The sequence below is a fragment of the Botryllus schlosseri genome, chromosome 6 (assembly GCF_051294905.1).
Source record: "Botryllus schlosseri isolate E-star chromosome 6, Bs_hap1, whole genome shotgun sequence".
Taxonomy (NCBI): Eukaryota; Metazoa; Chordata; class Ascidiacea; order Stolidobranchia; family Styelidae; genus Botryllus; species Botryllus schlosseri.
This window is the reverse complement of record NC_137241.1, coordinates 4,825,700-4,846,719: the sequence shown is the minus strand read 5'-3', so window position 1 is coordinate 4,846,719 and position 21,020 is coordinate 4,825,700. Positions and strand designations below refer to the sequence as shown.

Here is a 21,020-nt window from a genome sequence, read left to right as displayed (position 1 = left end):
AAATATTACTCCATAATTTATGTTAATTCACAAAATAATTTTGAGCCCCTCCGAGTTCGCCCCCAAATTGGGGGTTTTGTGTGCGGCAGTTACTGTCCCGACTCCATGTAGATGTTTTAACGCGCCATCGCCCCTTATCGCCCCCTCCGTTGTTTTCGCCCCCTATCGCCCCCTATGTCCGTTTTCGCCCCCTTATCACCCCCTTCGGTATTTTCGCCCCTCTATAGACCGCCAAATCGCCCACGTTGGGAACCACTTGTCTACACTATAATATAAAAGAAAAGCATACAGCGGCTATAAAAGACTCGCCCCGTTGGGCCAAGGGCCCCCATTGTTACTTCGAGCAATGAGGGTTTCACCTCAGTTATTCGCTCCCCCTGATTGCGTTATAGAAAACAAGAAGCAGATATATATAATAAATAAAACTAGTTCTAAATGTTCCTGTGAGGAATGCATTCTACGACATATTCTTGAGTCGAACCCGCAGTCAAAGCCGAACGAGCAACAGCGTACTTTCATAACTAGGGCGATTTTTTTGACATGTCGAAAAAAGTAAAAAGGTCAAAATTGAAGCGTTAGGTCAAAAATGTAACATTTTTTTACAAAGTTAAAACAGTTTCGCCACCTGCATTTCTTTTATATCGTAAATTTTGCACTGTCGGTGAACTTATTCTTTCAAATTTTACAGTTTATAGTCTACTTAATAGGCATACCCTTGAAGACGGCCCATTGTCTGCTCATTGTGAATCATAAACATTCAAATGAAACAAATAGGTTATCATGGTGCTATGCTCAACGTACCGCAATATCCTAACTAAAGCAAGACTGCGTGGGCATGGCATGGTTTTTATATCAAGAAGCGAATTATGAAAAATTGTGATGTAGACACCATTTCTAGAATGAAGCAACACGGTTTGTCACCAGCAGTGTACACACAACTTCAGTGTTGTCAGCCAACAGCTGCTGCTGTTGAACGTTCTTGCTCCGTTCTTGGCAAGTTACTTAGTAAGGACAGACACTTTTTACCCGAGAATGTAGGAAAGCATCTTTCGCTGTAGTACATTAAAAAAAAATTCTAGCATAATACGTAATGTAACACATGATAGCGTAACGACAAGATAGCGTAATGGTCCGGCTTCTTGATCGGTAGGTCGTGGGTTCGATCCCCGGCCTGTTCAGACCGAAGACCTGATTAGTAACACTGGTATCCATGACTTCCCTCATTGGCGCTCATGCATTACTGGGATAGCATGGAGGGGTGGTGCATGACTTAGATAGCCGTAAAGGCTATATCTGCTCTTCCTTGTCCAGCGGCATATGCACATCATGCACTCATGGTATGCATATGCAGAGATCGTGTGTATGTGTGTCATGAGTCGGTGAATATGCCGCAAAAACATCAAGGACAAAAATAAACTACGTCCTTTCATAATGGCCCAACCTTAACTACTGGATTCTTCATAGGGCCAGATTTCGTTAAAATAAAGTTTTTTTCGTGTAAAAATTTGTCAGTTTTTGAGGCAGAAAAGTTTTTAAGGCCAAAGTGCTTCGTGAGGACAAACAGTTCCAACCAGAAATGAAGATAAGTAGTAAAAGTCTAACATTATGTGGGAAAGCACCTAATTCGCATACGTTAGGTCAAATTTGGTCAAAATTAGGATTTTTAAGGTAAAAAATGTCAGAATTTTGATTTTTAGGTCAAAATCTTCTGTTTTAGGTTAAAAAATCGCCCCACTCATAACATTTGCACATTTGTAAAACTTTGTAAATATTGTTAATCAATAAACATAATCGTTACTTACCGCTTAAGATCAACTTTCTAGCGCATTCAATGCACGGATGCAACGTCACATAAATAGCGCAATTGGCGACTGATTGTGGATTCATGTTCACAATGGCATTGGCCTCTGCATGTACCACTGAAATTGATGAATTAATCGTTGTTATAAAAATTCAAAATGATGTCACGAACCACGCTGTGAGTTCGGGTTAAGACACTTTAGCACTTTAGCCTATACCAGTGTTTCTCAACCTTTTTGACCTGGAGGACTGGTAAAGACTTCAAAACAAATGTTGCCAACTGGTGAACCTTCGAAAATCCAAATAACCATGGATGTATGCAACTCAATTGCAATGATGGAAACATCATTTCATACTGCCTATTCAATATTTTATATTTGTATATTGACGTTTTTGCAAGAAGCTCTGGAAGTCAGTTGTTGAATACCACTAATTTGATTGCAATTGTACGATTATTTTGAAAGAAATGCGAATTTTCTGTTTGCTATAGTCTCTATCACAATGCATATATTACCGCTTAATCGCACTGTCGGAATCAAACGGAATTTTGTAAAAGTCTCGGTAGCTTTCACATATAACTTGCCCGAAACGAGTTGTAGGCTACCAGTTTCGTAATATACTTGTAGTGTTGTGACGTCCATTCAAAGAAGACCATGAACTGTCTATTACGATCCCATGCAGTGAATACGTTGCAAACGTCTAAATCAATTTACAAGTTGATGTTTTATTTATCCAATTGATGGACAAGCGTTCAAACTCTTGCATTTTGGAAATTAGATAGAAAATTCTAATATAGTTGGTGGACCGGCAGGAAACTTGCCACGGGTCGGCACCGATCCGCGGACTGGCGGTTGAGAACCACTATTGCGTATGAATGTACTATACGCAATACACATTCGCGCTTACATTAATTACGCGCACAGACTATAATATTCATGTTATAACGGTTGGTCCATGTTGCTGTTTCCTATGTGACAGGGATATCTAGAATTCTAGAGTTCTAGATATCCCTGGTTATGTAAAAGTTGTGACTTTCCGTTAATTGGTCACTAGCTCCGTAACCATCAAAGCTCAATTTCCTCTCAGTCAGCTGTATGTATGACGTCAAAATGAACATTATCTATTCTATTCTCTCATTTTACTCCTGTCAGATTCGGCAAACCTTCGTTATGAGGATATACCATAGATATTAAATATATACGAAAAAAGCGTGTACTCAATTATAATTCCAACTCCTACAGACAATCAAATTAAGGATGAAGTCTAGAAGATTCCCCAATTCCGGGGTCTCACATCGATATTAAAATCTGCAATTCGAAAATTGATTAATCAGTGCAGTGAATTTCAACCTGTGTGACGGTTCGCAGTTGTGCGCATGAAAAAAATTGCAGTGCGAATGAAGAAGGTGGTGCGGATGAAAATTCCGGATGAGTGCGAATGAAAATCGTGAATAATTAGTAATTTTTCTGACGTGGTATAATTCAAATAAACCGAATAGGACATTCAAAAGTAGTGTAACTGTTGTAGTTGAGACGCAATTGTAAAAACTTGTTTAACTTATGACGCATCACCAATCGTAGCTCTCACAAGTCGTAGTGAATTAATATTTTCGCACTCTAATGATTACGGCTTTTAACAGTAGATTCATATTTATTGACTCGAAGAACTTTTCGCGTGCTTCTTATCAAGAGCAACCGGCAGGATGAAGGATACAGAACGGAGATGGATTCAAAACCAAATGGCGAATTGTGACGCAATAATTAAAATTTATAATCTCTACCCTTGTGCATCGAGCACTTATGATTTGTTCTAAAGACAAATTGCCTGCAGAATCAGATTGGATTAGCTCCATTCTGTCCAAAAATGGATATCCTGATAGCATAACTGACGCTGCCATTGCGGAGAAAATGCGCAAATTCAGACAACCTACAGTTTTCGGCCCTGACAAATGCCCGATGTACATACACCTTCCTTGGCTCGGCTCTGTTTCAAATAGATTCACCAAATCAATCAGATCATGCGTCGAATCGTGTTACAACACTGTTAATGCGAGGATTTTGTATGCAACGAAACAAATTCTGCCTAACACGCGAAAGGATGTGCTGCCTGCTTCTCATCAAAGTATGGTCATATATAGGAATGCAAATGCCACTGTGACAGTCGGTACGTGAGACGCACATCCCAACGCTTGCTAGAACGTTTAAACAACATGTTCCTAAGAGGATAAGATCGGCATGGCAGTCTCCTAATTTTAAAAATTTCACTCAGCAATGCAAACACGCATCAAAATCCCAATCGTACAGCCAAGTGTTGGCATGCAGTTCTTCAATTGGCCAGCATTTGATCGACAACCCATCTTGCGCCTTGAACTATTCAGACGGCATGTTTTCAGTTTTATCCAAGAGTAAATCTATATTTCATTTGACAGCTTTGGAATCCACATTCATCAAACTAAACAATCCGGTCCTTTGCCGCCAGAAAGAATTTTTGTATAATCTTAGAATCTGACACAAGTTTTCGTTGCTCAGCTGTGGTTCGTCCGTGTTTTTGTTCAATTTTTCTTCTGTGTTGCTGCATTGTCTCATTGTATTTGTATGTTATTCCTCACGCGAACTACTTTGTCAAGTTGCCTGATGCTATATATCAGTGGTCGGGAACCTTTTTCGGCCGAAGAGCCGTTATATCCCAATATTTTCAATTGTAACTGCGAAAGAGCCATACATGTCAATCAACTGTTACGTCGCAATTGAACATCTGGGGCGTCTTTGAGGGAACTATTATTTGGGATTCGTATTGTGCGCCATATTTTTATGCCCACATGGGTAGGTGGAGCCAAACATGGTCACTACAGCAGTATATATACCAGTGATGAGCGGATAGTGCTTTTCGAGACTCCGAATCCCTCCGACAACTTTAGTCTCTGAGGAAAACTCCCGCCGACTCCGAAGAGCTCAATCCCAGACTCCGAGATACTCCGAAGAATCTCGTCAAGTATCCATAATTTTGTGAACTACAGACACTGCTCAACGAAAATGCTTTGCTAGATCACCAGGCTTAAGATAGCTCGTGGCAAATCTAACCATTTTAACCAGTTATATAGCATTAGAGTGGCGAGCATGGTACACTTGGTAATCCGTTTTACTAAATAAATGTGATACCTAATATGGTTGGCCTTATAGTATTGTCTACTCTCCAGTCCCCAATGGCAGTGCAGATGGCTGATTTTTATGCACTTGGCAATCATTTTTGCAAGTTACCCGCCATATTACAACTTTATAAGGTGTCAACTGTCTGTATTTTGGTTTGGTATCAATAGTGTCTTCTGGTCAGAGCCATCCAAAGATATCGGGGGTAAAAATTACAAAACTCCGAAAATCTCCGAAAAAATATTTGTAGTAAACTCCGACTCCGCTCCAAGTGTCACAAAATCGGCAAAACTCCGCTCTGAATACACTCCGACTCCGCTCCGATGCTCATCACTGGTATATACCCACCGTGTGATACGTCAGTGACGTGGGGTCAGAGGAGGTAAGTGAGACAGTGCCTCAGATGTCGTCAGGGATGAGTGAAGAAAAATTTTGAACCCCTCAATGGTTATTGTTATGATCTATCGATGTTTATGAATGGCTACATTTTAAACATTTTTATTCCCAAATTCACGGAATTTTCATATTTATTGTTCCAAAATAAAGCTCGAAAAGAGAGGTAAGGCTGAGATGAGGCATAGACGGGCCGAGCCTCAACTGTGACAGCGCAACTAATCGTAAATAGCTTAGAATTTATAATCACTGATATTATTCAGATGTAATTGTCGTGCTGATTCAGAAAATCTATGTATTGACCGACTTCTGAAATATACGGCGTAACGAAACGTTATTTTACACACCTACATTTTTACGGCGGTGCTAGAAAGCTACCAACCAATCAAGAAAATGGATATGACGTTGTTTTAAATTTGAATTTGTAATTGTAAATGTCAATTCAAAGGCATTTTATTTCCAGGCATAGATCAGGAAAACAATGTGTATTTGAAAACTGCGTTGTCCTACAAGTATCGCCACGTCTGCTATTCTCATTCGTCAATCAAGGCATCGTGCAATTCACGATTTCTACGCGCGCGATGCTGGGTAGATCGAATTCGCGAGTGGTGTTAGTCGCCGCTGCGACAGCAACTTAAATTTGGGGATTTTGAAAAAGAGCGGTACGAGTAGCCTACCTAACCCTGGATACCCCACTGTCTTGACTTCTCAATGACATGTTCATGATGCCACGAGAATAAATATTATCGCCCTCATGAAAATCGACTAACAAGTTGCTGCAATATTGATAAACTAAGTGCAAAATTAAATATTTCTTAAAGAGCCATATCTTATACCCAAAAGAGCCATAGGTTCCCGACCACTGCTATATACGCTGCATTGTTGCTATGGTTGAAATTCCATTCATGTCATTTATAAATTTTCATTATTGTGTCACAATTCGCCATTTGGTTTTGAATCTATCTCTGTCCTGTATCCTTTATCGTGCCGGTTGCTCTTGATAAGAGGCACGCGGAAAGTTCTTCGAGTCAATAAATATGAATTTACTGTTAAAAGCCGTGTTCAAGTTCACTACCACCAGTCAGTTATAATGATTACGTAACCAAAAGCCTGGTTTGGAAGCCAGTGGCGTAGCAGCATGTGCTGACGCCCATGGCTTTCGTTAAAAATGCCGCCCCCCCCCTAAGTAGACCGCAGTTTCATGTTCAAGCAACCTTTTTAATAATGATAATTACAAATAATATGCCGCGTCTCAGAAGTTCTATATTGCTTGCAAAAAAAGCCTCACCGTCTCAGCGTTTATAAGGCCAAATATATTAACACGAGAAATGGTGAACGAATGTCTTAGGCCAGGGGCGGCCAACCCGTTGCCCGCGAGAAGATTTGGAGTGGCTCGCGAGTTAATCTTCGAAATTAGCTGTAATATTAAATAATGAATATCCCATGTAATTTATTACGTTTATATTCCGCGTAAGCGGTGTCTTACAAAAGCCAGGAAATTGGCCGTGCTACAAGTCGGCAGATACGGAATAAAAAATAAAGAATGTCGGCCTGGTGTAAATGACCAATGACCATAGTAGTCGACAAGCACCATGAATACCACAAACAACAACAATAACGTTTATATATATATATATCGCCTGATATCGGCGCAACAAAGTATGTGAATTATGAATTTGCAAGGCCAACTAAAAATTTGAATAACTTATGACCACGAAATTTGGGTTATTGATGACTTGAGCATCAGTCCGACGCATTGGCGTAGCCAGGGATCAGCCATATTTTTCGTAGATCCTCGTATATGACCATAAAAGTAGAATATTTCGTGGTAGATTTTTGACTTGATATTTTTCTTAGCACTTACCGCGATTTTTTTTCACTCAATTTCTTTCTTTTAGTACTCCCTCCTGAAAATTTACCGAATTGAGTTCGAAAATATTTGCAATTATGAGAGAACGTGTCGTCCAACATCCGACTTCGCATCTGCACTTGCAGAAAGATGGTAGGCGATGAAACCTTTGCACAACATCAGGGACGCATCTACGCATGAATCTTCGATATTAATATGTCTAATCGCCGAATAATCCTGTCCTTGTCAAATGAGCCCAGCGACATACTGAGGCGACCCGCAATATATGCAAGTGACATTAGTATTGCTGGCCGAACTCATTCACAAACTTTGAAAAATTTTAGCGCTTTGCGCGGTTAGTTCATGAGTGCACTATATGCACACTGACTTTTCATGACATAATTGTCATCGATTTTGATCCGTAGCGATATACGTCTTGTTCTCATCGTTACGTTTAATCCGGCTAGCTCCTATCGGACATCCAAGTGGCCCGCGCAATGATTCGCAAATCTCATGTGGCCCATTGGCCGAAGAGGTGGGGCCCCTGTATTAGGCAAATGAAAAATCAATAATGGCCTCAAAACTGAGCATTTCGGGCTTTCGCCGAAGCGAAATCAGCGACAATATCCCCCAAATCAAGTTTTTTCTATAGAAAGAATGGATGGAGCTGATAGCCGAACATCATTCATGGTAGAAGGTAGGCTAAATAAGACTGTATCAGTTTGAGCTTTGAGAAGCTTCTCTCACACCACGCAATTGAAACACCAATGGGCAGACAAAGTTTCAGACACCAGTAGCATAAATATGGTGTCGAATCAAGTAGGTGTGATTTAACCAACCACTGTGAGTGTAAAACATCAAACGCTGTTGCATTACGATAAAACGTGGTTTCACTGATCTGCACCAGCCTCTTAAATCTGACAAATTCCGCCGCTAGCCCAAATTTAACAATACTGATCCTAATCGAAAGCTATTGTGGCCGCCCTGATTCCGGAAATACAATTTAAAAGCTGGTCAGGTCAACGGAACCACCCCGAAATTGCCATTTAAGAATGAAAATAATAATATCTCGATACAATTTCCATTATCATGGTCAACTGGTCATTGTGTTGCGGCGCTCCGATTGTTCGGGACAATCGGTCTTGATGGCTATTTCGGAGTGGTTCCATTGCCATGCTCACATTTAAACTTTTGTGTCTTCGGAAAATTTGTGATTTCGGAATTAATGGGACACTAGCTTTCGATTGAGTGAGACCAGTAGATTGAATTTGAGCTCTCGGGTCGCAAGCCGCAGGAATACCAATTATACGCTGCTTTTTGCCGGCTATGTACGTACACTGTACACTGTGCAACATCATTTTGCCGCCCGCTTGGAGCCTGCGTCCCCTGGCGCAGAGCCATAACCGCCAAGTGGCTGCTACGCCAGTGCCAGTATATCAGCCCGTCTGAGCCTGCGACAGGCTGAAAAAATGACGCCAAATCGACTTTCTGCTTTCTTTCCCTGAGCAATCATCATATTTTCGTAATAGCTGTTCGATTAGCGTGCGGCACGAGGATAGTAGTAAATACCATTATTAGAGACTCACATTTGCAAGTTACTGTAACGCAAATTTTTACCCCTTCAAGGTTTATTAAAATATGGACCACAAAGGATATAATTTTGGGACGACACGGTGCCATCGAGCTATTTGTCAATATGTATGTAATATTTGTTGAATATATTGAAAAAATCCTGCGACGGTTTTTACATATCTAATGTCACTGTGTTGGGTACTGTAGCCAATAAGCGAGACACGCAGAAAATATGGCTTTATCATGACAATTCATGATAAGATTTGTCCGACTGGTTTTCTGTAAAACATGGTCGAAGACCGTTGGAATTGGGATTAACTAGTGTAGGGGTGAGCAACGATCGAGTTCAGACCTATGAGACTCATTCATTTCGAGGCCAACCACTTATGCGTCGGGGCACATGAAGACGTAAAGTTTTGCCAACAAACCGCTGATAAAATGCGGTCCCAAAAACATAAGCGGCGACAAAACCTTGGTCAAAAAATGACCGATACTGGATGAGCAAACCTTTCGATATGAATATGCTTCGTTGTCGGCACAGAATAGTCCTGTACTTGCTATCTGAGTAGACAGTAGTTACTGGGGATGGTGTGAACCTCTGAAAGGTTCAGGTTCGTGTGAACGCGAACCTTTTTGAAAGGTTCTGTGTGAACGCGAACGTGAACCTCGTGACGTCATAATGCTCGAAGACCGTTGGAATTGGGATGAACTAGTGTAGGGGTGAGCAACGATCGAGTTCAGACCTATGAGACTCATTCATTTCGAGGCCAACCACTTATGCGTCGGGGCACATGAAGACGTAAAGTTTTGCCAACAAACCACTGATAAAATGCGGTCCCAAAAACATAAGCGGCGACAAAACCTTGGCCAAAAAATGACCGATACTGGATGAGCAAACCTTTCGATATGAATATGCTCCGTTGTCGGCACGGAATAGTCCTGTTCTTGCTATCTGAGTAGACAGTAGTTACTAGGGATGGTGTGAACCTCTGAAAGGTTCAGGTTCGTGTGAACGCGAACCTTTTTGAAAGGTTCTGTGTGAACGCGAACGTGAACCTCGTGACGTCATAATGCTTATTCCGACCCTGGATTTCAGTGAGTTGATATACTAATGAGAACAATACTTAGCGACAACTCGGACCACATTATGCCACAATGCAGGAGTAGGCTACATACTGACATTTTAACCGTCACCAAATGTATCAAGTGGGGCAATCAAATGATATAATAGTCCGATAAAATCAATATCTTACGTCACTTTGCCAAGAATTTCGACGAGGACGTGCGGGGCGGGGAAATATAAGCTTACGCCTCAGCGGTATAGGCCAGACCTGACAATGTATTCGGCGCCTGAGTATTGGTACATTGATATTGAGCAGATTGTAAAACGGGTTCCTATACTTGCTAGTTGCTATATTACCCCATTACCAAGTTATACAGCAGTAGCCAACACCTCAATCGCACGGATTTGGTTCTAATGATACAGTAAACATGACAAGTCAAGCTTGACACCTGCTGGATTTTATACATCAGAAAACGATATCAATCTCCTGGATTGGTTGAATACGCATCATTCGATGACTACCTGTAGTGTATTTCGCTCGCGATGTTGTGTGATTGCGGGTCAAGGTCACAGCAGATAGTCACTAAATTTTCACAAACGGAAAGCTGGATATTTCGAGCAAACTTTTGTAACAAAGCAAGTAAAAATTTTTGAGTTTATGAAGGTGCATGCTCGTTTAGTGTTGCTTTTTTTATGCTGCCAGCGCTATGCATAGAGTGGCCCGCAGTGGAAATGCGAAAAATTTGAACCAAATATGTTATAATGAAGTGAGAATTATGATACATGAAAAAGGTTCACAGTGCAGAACCTACCAAGGTTCTGTTGTGAACGCGAACCTCTGAATTTCGGAGGTTCACACACAGAACGCGAACTTGAACCTCACGTTCACACCATCCCTAGCTAGTTACAGTTAGGTTTACATTTAAAACAAACGGTGTTTAAAACACTTTGTTTAAAACTTGTTTTACACAGTGTTTTAAATAAAGGCCATTAAAAAAAATTGTGTTTTTCTAAGTTGTAAAATTATGCTATAATTGTGTAAATACTTTCCAAAAAACATTTTGTATGAGCCTACGGACGATTACCACCCGATATAGCCGACACATAGCGATATGGGATGGTGGGAGCCCGCAAAACAGTCGGTTCAACATTAATAGTACAGATATCTCGTCAAAGGAGCTATATTTACCCTATATTTGCAATTGTCAATGTTAATCCACTATGACGTCACAATTGAATATTGGTGACGTCATGGCTTAAAAAAACATAAAAAACAATAAAAAACATGTTTTAAATAAGGGCCTTGTTGTGAACATGTTTATTTTAAATTGATTTTTGTTTTAAATGCAACCCTAGTTACAGTAGTACAACTGCGACACGCATAGGAATTTAATTCACCATAATTTGAAATCGCGTGCGTCAGACTTGTTTTGTCGAGCTGTGTTGGGTACAGAATTGTGGTGTGCGCGTTCTGTATGTCATAGCCTACATGTCCGTAAAATCATAGCATACTACTGTAATATTAAAAATGAATTCCTTTTCATGGGTGAGGCTTGGGTCGCGAGATGCCACAAAAATGCCACAAAAAGCTGCTTTACCGTTTCTGTTATGAATTCTCAAGTTAGACTGAGCTAAAGCGCAGAACACATAGTCCTGTAGAATTTGGTCTAAAAATGGGTCAACCTAGAAAAAATTCTTATAAAGACGTAATATATACTGTTGGAAAGATAATTTTACCAGCTTTTCAATGATAGGTTTTGTCACTTTTTTTACCTTGGGGAAAAAAGTTACGATCAAAAACGTCCCAAAGGGTAAAAATTCAAATTAGGGAAAATATTCCCTTAAAAATATGAACAAAAGGCTATAAACCAATGAATTATCAACAGAAAAGCAGGATATAGATGCAAAAGGAATATATGAAAATAAAACTAGAATTATGCATCTGTTTCAGGGAGTAAGAGTTAGCAAGACAGGGGGATGGGGGGGGGGACGCAAGTAGAGCTATCGTTGTTCGTAATAACTTCATTATGTTATTGTTTACTTACTATGGTCTGTTTCATTTACCTTGCTTGTTTTTTTAGATAGTGCTTAGTCAAAAAGAAAAAGCAATTTATGTTAAGTGTAGAAACGGCTATCGGACTGGTGATTCACTGTGTCATTCGGGAGCTTATTTCTGAGTGATAGTACCACACACCCTTTAAACTATGGTTGCATTTAAAACAAACTTGTTTAAAACAAGGCCCTAATTTAAAACATGTTTTTTTTTGTTTTTTTGTTTTTAAACCATGACATCATGAATATTCAATTGTGACGTCATAATGGATTTAAATTGACCACCGAAAATATCTGTTGAAGCGACTATTTTAAGGGTTCCACTTCCAACCATCCCATAACAATATACGTCGGCTAAATTTGGTAGTAATTGTCCGTGTGCTCATACAACATGTTTTGGAAAGTATTTACACAATTATGGCATAATTTTATAACTTGAAAAAATACAATTTTGTATTTCAAAACACCGTTTGTTTTAAATGCAACCCTACTTTGGACACTATAATTGGTCATGCTTTGAAACTGAATTTCGAAACGCTGATCGCAACTTTTCAGACAAATTAAGGAAATGGCCATATTACGTACATCCACACATCATGCCGTAATTATTGAGAAACCATGCGAGATCCAAGAAACGTTTGTGGTGGCTTTATCGAAAATTGGTTTTTCTTCACTGGCAAATAATTTTTCTCTGAGAAATGGTATTTGACCTGTGGGGTTCAGATTGCTGTGATAGAATAGTTAGACACGAGCCACTTAGGCAGCTATGGATAAACATAGAAGATATGCGGAAACTAGAAATCGCCAAGTTTATGTATCAGTTCACCTGCGGTCGTTGCCCCGAATATTTCAATGACTTCTTTACCTCAGAATCAAAAGCGCACAAGCACAACACACGCGCGTCCACGTCGTCCAAATATCATATGATCGACCGAAAAGATCACCGCTCTGATCAAATATGCCGGACCTGATGTGTGGAACAGTATCCCGCCGGCCATCCGACAGTCGACGAGCATGTCCACATTCAAGTCGAAATACAAGCAATTACTACTAAATAAATTAAATAGTATATTCATATTGAAATGAACCCGAATATTTTCGGCTGACACTCGTCAGGGGTAATCGTCAGCAACTAGTAGAGAATTGGAAAGAATATTGTATATCAACAATCGTATCACAAAATATGACGTCACCAGCATGAAATATGACGTCATATTTTGTGATACGATTGTTGATATACAATGTTCTTTCCAATTCTCTACTAGTTGCTGACGATTACCCCTGACGAGTGTCAGCCGAAAATATTCGGGTTCATTTCAATATGAATATACTATTTAATTGTATATTGAAGTTCTGTACCTCCAAGAAGCTCTACTAAATAAATACAGTCCATCCTCAAGATTACCGGACTACGATTGACCTATCGATCTCGTTTCCCATGACATGCCGCCCTATTCTTGTCGCTTTCTTTTTCTATACTATATCTTCTTTACTTTCATTGAGTGTGCATGCCTCCTCTTTACATCGCCTAGGCCAAGGTGGGTGTCAGATTTCATAGACTACTCGTTGTCGCTTCGACATCTTCCTGTCTTTTCATTGTATCGCATTTTTGTGGTGTATTGAGCTGATAAAATTGCTAATAAACCAATGATGGTGAAAAATTAGATAGGCTTATATTTATATCGAAGTTCACGGTCAACATGAGGGCAATCCTTTTCGGCTAAGGTTTTCTCGCAGGCGATATATTGGCACACTTTTCAGAGTACCATATTGGCAAATATAATTGGTATGTTTTCGTGCATTGCGGCGTGGTAATGGTCGACGCCAAAATGCCTATTTTTATTTTCTATAAATCATGCTTTTTTCTGGGGGAAGGGTACTCAATAATCAAAAATTCGGCAACATGAAATTGCGACCAGCGCAAAAAAAAAATAGAAAAGAGTTGCATAAATTTTTGATAAGTGATGTATAAATAATTTATGTACATTCACCGACATTTTTTCGGGTCCCCTTCGAGATCGCGACCACCAATTGGACGATATTGGGTGCGGCAGTTACGGTCCAGGTAAGAGGTCAAATTCCGGTCACTGTTTTCTGGATGAGATTTTACTATTGGAAATATTTTGCGCTTCAATCGCATATATATACATTAATTGCATGTGGTATATTCGTAGTCAAATCAAGGCTGTTATAACAGCCATCGGCGAAGGGTTCATACCATGTGCTTCGAACCAGATGTACGCAATCCGAATTCCCATTTGTGATTGGCAATACGGGAAAATAATTGTATTGGGTTTTGTTTTAGTGCTTTATGACTAGTAAATCAACTGGGAATGTCATGAAGATATCTGCCCACATTGAATTTGGTACTGCACCCAGTTATTAATTTTAACACGAATGTATTACAAACAAAGCTCCGCTCCGCGACGATGTTGGCTGCCTATGATTTCATAAATGCAGTAGCCTTCACAGCCTCGAAAGCGCGGTAACTGAATATATTTTCGAATATTGTACCATTGTATTGTGTCATTATAAACATTTTGCGTTAGCCGAAAAGATACATGTTGTGATTTCGTATGTAGCCACCTTCATAACTGTCGAAAGTTTGCGACCACCCTCCCCCCGACCAATTATAGGCTACTTAGATATTTCTGCCACTTGAAGTAGTTTTCACGTGTCTTAAAAATTACTACTTATACTGCTAAATGAGTAAAAAATATAGGGGGTTACTTGTGCTACTTGAGTAGCAACGCCAATCACTTCTACAAACTCTAGTTCAGTGGTTCTCAACCGGGGTTCCGCGAACCGCTGGGGTTCCGTGAAGCGTTTTCAGGGGGTCCACGAAGCGAAGTGGATTTACAAAATAGTTGATAACCTAATTTATATTTTTCAAATTAGGAAAATCCCGAGGCAGTTTTGCTTCATTACAGTAGAACTCACATCTACAGGATGGCTGTCTGAGATGGAATATCCTGCTGTGCGGACTCATTTAGTTGCTAAGTTCCCAATAGCCCACTGATACAAATATTTGGCTGTGTAGAGGTGTTTTGCAGGGCATTGTGTAAAAATTAATGGTTGGATAAGTAAAGTCAATCACGGAGACTTTGAAATGTTCGCAAAAATCCGTTTTCTACTGCGATATAGGCCTACATAACCATTTCCACAATAACTTCAAGATGAGCTGCTAGTTATAAATTAACAGGCATGCCGTTATATGTTCAATATTCAATAGTTTGTCAATTTTGGTGTCATCATTGTTCCGATTATACCCAAATGTGTCGTCAGAAGCGTTTTGCCTTATTATTACATTCGCCACCACCTTTATTTGTCTAAATGGATTTTTAGTACTCGCTGATATGAAATCGATTGCGCAGACTTTAAAGACACGACCACGTATTTGAAAAAAAAGCAGTTGAATAATTAGCTTTGAAATAATAAAAGTCAACCCGATTTCTACATAAATAGAATGCTGCTATTTTCAAGAAAAGTAATTTTGTTGCTGTTCATCACTAGCCTACAGTTATCATTTGTACAAGACAGAGGACGATTGTGCGATAATTGAGCAAAATTTGAACTAAAACTTCGGGGGGCGGGGGGGGGGGTCCAAAAGGGGTCCGCGAATACAAAAAGGTTGAGAACCACTGCTCAAGTTCATAGCAAAATATTACGGAAAATCAGAAACCGTCAAAAATGAAAAGCTTTTTGTATATAGAATTGGCGTTTCATGATAAATGATTTCAATAACAATATTTGAATTGTTGCTATTGTATGCTAACCGTGATGTCACTAACGAAAGCTGAAATTTGATTAATTTATGAAAATGAGAAAAATTGATACGGAAAAAATCTGACGTGATGGAGAAATTAATAGCACAGAATCGGATTCAGCAACTATGAATTATCCTAAATCAATCATTGAAATTTTTGACGCTAATTTTTTTTCGAAATTTGTAAACCAGTGTTATCTCTGTCTCGGTCAACTTTTGCCCCCATAACGTGTGATAAAAACCTCTTAAATAAAGTTATGTTTCATTGTTTTGCTGTTCGATTGTTAGTTTGCTTTACTGTGGGTGATATTTCAATTTATGGTGTTGTATTCTGATACGAAAGTATCGTATTTTAGCTTATAATTGTATTATAATGTTAGGCAAAATAGTGCTTTATCCCCTGGCACGTTTTTGGTTATAACTTCTTTTCCCTAAGGTAAAAAAAGTGACAAAACCCATCATTGAAAAGCTGATAAAATTATCTTTCCAACGGTATATAATACGTCTTTATAAGAATATTCTAGGTTGACCTAAAATTCTACAGGACTAACACAGTATCGTGCGATTATTCGGTATTCTCATTCACCCGCGAGACAGAAAATGGGGGATCAAAAAAAAAACAGAACACAAGTGGGAGAAACGTATCATAAGGTAACGAACTCTAATGTGCCTACTCTCCTTGATCGTTTTGGACCTTATTTTCCAAGACGTAAGGCAAAAGCCTCAACACAAACATGTGAGTTTTTCACCCTTTCGACGAACCGGAGCCTCCGGGACCTCTGTGTCAGCTCTCAAAAATGATTTCTATGATGCCTGCAAGCATTATTCACAAACGAAAAATACAATCTATTTTGGATAGGAGTGCAGAATAGATTTCAAGGCCTGGCCATACAAGCACTGTTAGACGTTCTTATACAAAACCCAACAACTTGTTTGGCCGAGAAGGGTTTCAGTGAAATAGTTGAAATCAAAACGAGAGAAAAAAGTTGCCTTTTTAATGAGACATTTGATAGCTTAAGCTACATAGTAGCCAATTTGTTGCACATCTGAACAAAATGTTGTTAAATATCTTCATCTTCTTTTCGTATAACAATTTTCGGTCAATTCGTGCGAATGAAATTTATTTTACAAAAAAAGTACGAATGGAGCTCAAAAAGGTTGAAAAGCACTGAATCAGTGTATTGTAATTTCGCATTTTCCAATTCCTTGGGGTACATTCCCGTTTGTAACAATTTTTGTTCGTTGATTTTTTTTTTAATTTTCGTTACTGTAATGCATCATCACATGGCCTACACCTTATATGCAGTCCGTCCGAATTCGTGTCAGTTATTTCCATCTCCTGAAATAATGACGCCCACATATTCACGTATATGTTGCAATTTGTAAACGATACCTATCTCGACGAGTAGGCCTACATATGATAGAGACTGTCGAGAGTAAGCACCAGTTAGGATGTATTTGTGCTCTGAATATAGCTTAAACCGCTCATGCGTAATTTATCGTGAGACCCCGTCAGTTCTTACCGTAGAAATTTTTCTTTTCAGGGATCTTATCCCATGGCATCATCAAGGGCATACCGTTGTAGCCGATGCCAATGACTCTGCCTTCAATTCCTTTATCGTTATTTCCTTCATTTTCGTTGACAATACACGCTCCAACCTAGATCGATAACATAAGTTTGCAAGTGCATCGATATCGTATCTTGCTTGACTGACTATCTTTTGACCGGCCGTGGACTGCACATTTCAGGAAGCAACACAATAGCATACGACCCTTAATCATTTTGACTAAAGTTCAAATATACGATCTAATTTTTCAGTCACGGATGAGGTTGAAGTCACTTGCTCAAATGTCTGTCAACGCTTTTGATCGTATCTTGGGAAAATCCAAACAGCACATAGATTTTCAAAGAAATATGGCGAGAGCAAACTGAGTCACTGTCAAGCGTGAGACATTCCGTAGAGTTCCCTTCAATTTGAAACTAGGTCAGTTATCTTCTATATCGATAGTAGCCTCGGATCTAATAGGCTTTTTGACTGGATACATAACATTCCAAATGCTGAGTTCAAGATAACAGAGATCATTAACAAGATTTATAGCGGGGTCGAAATCAAGTGCATAAACAATATTATTCAAATATTATAAAATCTGATTTTTTGTGCCCGGCGTGAATTGCTACATATTGAATCACATTTCCAAGATGCGTGTGTAATGTCAATCTGCAAGGCCCCGTTAGAATAAGTCCTACTTGCCGGCTTGGAAATACACTGCATACCGCTATCGACAATGCGGCTCGCGGCGCCATCAAAAACCAAGAAATTGGCCCTGGAGCAAATTAGAGTTTGAGACCTCTGATTTACAGCATCACCAAGTCTGCTACACTAATAACAGTATCATACCACGATTCGAACATGGTAAATAATGTCAGACGTTTCTGCGGCAATATTTGCAACCCGCTATTTCTCTCAAGACACCCCCACCTGTCGGGCCGGGTCTTTACTTCGTCTTTCAGCAAGAAGGGCGATTGCCATGTAGTACACGTTGAAATTTTTCTCGTCATTCTCCGCACTCATTGTAGATATCAGTTTTGAGCATACAATCATATATATATATATTTACCTATTAGACTACTTTGGTGGACAGTCCTGTTTTGAAGCAGTTGGGCGACAATTATCGCCAACAGAAGGAGACAAGCTAGGCGTCTTGAAATAACTCGATTGGTTTTGGAATATCGATTCCGCGCTTTGTCACTGGTGATTTGCGGTTTATATCGCAGCGTTTAGAATATACACGAAATGTCCTCCAACTGCGGTTGCCCTAATTTTTCCCAACTTTTGCAATATCTAATAGACCACTTTAGTGGACATTTGTTACTTAGGGAGACAATTCGCCATTTTGAATTACCAGACCATGACCATTGCTGTTACTGAACTTAGGTGGACATTGACGTCGTATTATATGACAAGGTTCGGGAACCAGTTTCGTCAAAAGAGTCATTTACCAATGACAATCACTTTTGACGTCACTATTTGAAATCCACGACGTCATCCTTGTACGATATCGATGATCGCGATATATAATTCGCCGTTTGTTTGTTTTTTATTCATGGTGTTTTGACTAATTTGGTAGTTTTAGAGTATGCCTATATTCATTTTTTGATTCCGTATTCACCGACTTTTAGCACAGCCCACTCCTAGGCTTTTATAAATCACCGCTTACGCGGATCACATGACGACGAGGAGCCTAGATAAACCTCCAACACTTGGGTAGGAATTCTCGTGTCGTCCTCAGCCGGACTCGAACCAACAACCCATTGGTGTTGCAGCTGTGGATTATACCAATGACCACGCCATTTCACCACGCACATATTTGCGTTTGAAAACTGCTGTGAAAATACGGAACATGTGTCTTTATAAGAAGCTACAGTTGGCCATGCTGCAGATTGGATCACCAGTTCTCTACGGCTAGTATGCAAATAACTACGACATTCAATAGCTACCTTGCTGCGATAGCAGATCTCAGTTACCATAAAATAATAAATATATTCATTTATTATAATCGACCCTAATATCCATCGGAAGCTTCTTGTTTCATGGACTTGGAGTGTATTAGCAGGTATAAGGCAATTTTCGGCTTAACGCAAGGCACACTTTTTGATCAATTATTACTAGTGCTGCAAGACAGAAACCTTCGAATAAAGACCACTTTAACATGTCTCTACCAGACATGGGGTGATTACTTCACGATTGTAATCGATTGCGATTACGATTACTTGTGAATCCCGCGATTACGATTACGATTACGATTACAGCAAAATCAGGAAATAGTCGATTACGATTACGATTACATTTCAAAAGTAATCACGATTACTCACGATTACATCTGTTTTGCTTCTTAGAACTAATATATTGGAAGACAATATAAGGCTATTTCCATGAAAATAAGGTCTAATGAGATAACAACTTTCTTTATAAATCATACGTCATTTGCTTTTTACGTCATAATGCACCCATTGCCCAACTCTATGCAGGGCTATTCGTCGCACCCGACGATTTGCATTCTTGCCAGGTCCGTAACTGCCACACCCCAAACTCCCCACCACGACACACCAAAAGACGTATGCAATTTCGGCCAACATTCAACTCCACAAAGTGTGCTACCAAAGAACGACTTGGCCAAAACTTTGGGTATGTGTCCATTGTCAGTAGCCGTGCTCTGTGGGCTTGACGAATAGTCCGGTCCCTCCAATCTGAGCCCCAGCAATGCAAATGCTAGCCGGGGCACTCACAGAAGAATGAAAACATGACAATTTGTGTGTGCGTCTCACGAAAGTTTTTCGTATAGTCTACTGCGTTTGGGCTACTACAGTATCATTTCATTATATGAAAGGCGGGAGGTCACGAATTAACAACATACAATAAAGTAATTATAGCAACATACCAGATGCTATAATTATGAATTACGTGCCCCCAGCTCTACCGCTAAATCTGAATGAATAGCAATATAATGCAATTACCAATATTATGACGAAATTCAGTTATCAACTTGAAAACTGACCACCATGGGGCCCCAATACCCAGGGTTGTAATGACTCGACTCGCGATTATTTGGTGACTAGACTTGACTCGAGTCATTTTTTTAAATGCGTGAATTTACTCGACTTGAGTGAATTTTTGTATTGATTCGACTTGTGCTCGAGTCATTTTGCATGACTCGAACCAAATCACATGACTCGAGACTAGAACGGCCAAGACAGACATTCCATGTAACTTCGAAGAATAATAAAGTTACCACATTATTTGTATTTCGTCTATCAGTCCTGGTACATGGAAGTAGGGCCGTAAACAGTGAAAACTGATGAAAATTACTATACGAGCCATTCTATATCACTCGAGCAGAGTTGAAAAAAGTGGGTTGAACCGGATTGATCTGAAAACTGATCTGTGAACATAACGATTCGGACTCGTACTCTCGTACTCTTGTCAAACACTACGACTCGGACTCGACCCTTTAATAGCTGACTTGGACCCGGACTTGACTCGGGGGTGAATTCAAAATGACTCGACTTGACTCGAGTCAAAACTATAAAAGTGATATTGACTTACAACCCGACTAATACCAACGTTTGGAGTGGGGGACGAATTACTGTTTTGGTGCTGATTGTACCTACAACCCACGCTAACATGGCGTATAAGCGGATGGCTATGGTGACAGGTATAAATGTCGAGTGAAGAATTGTGGAATAACGATTGGCGCCCGTTTCAAGTAGAGTCATATGAGAATAAAATTCTACCTTCCACTTAATACAGATACAGAAAACTGCCGTTACGAGAAACGGCAAAGAACGGCTCGGTTATGATATATATCAGCAGCTGTTGA

The 21,020-nt window shown here is 39.7% G+C and overlaps 1 protein-coding gene across 1 annotated transcript in view; it reads right to left on the bottom strand.

The window, feature by feature from the left end:
- The window catches only part of LOC145442084 (uncharacterized), a 30,085-nt gene extending 10,730 nt beyond the window's left edge, over window positions 1-19,355 (bottom strand). Inside the window, exons 1-3 of the mRNA XM_080320077.1 lie at window positions 18,122-19,355; window positions 17,165-17,300; window positions 1,803-1,919 (exon numbers count right to left, since the gene is read on the bottom strand). Of these exons, the coding sequence (XP_080176203.1) occupies window positions 1,803-1,919; window positions 17,165-17,300; window positions 18,122-18,244 (376 nt within the window). The 5' untranslated portion in view covers window positions 18,245-19,355. The remainder of the gene's footprint in view (window positions 1-1,802; window positions 1,920-17,164; window positions 17,301-18,121) is intronic.
- Window positions 19,356-21,020: the final 1,665 nt, after the last annotated feature.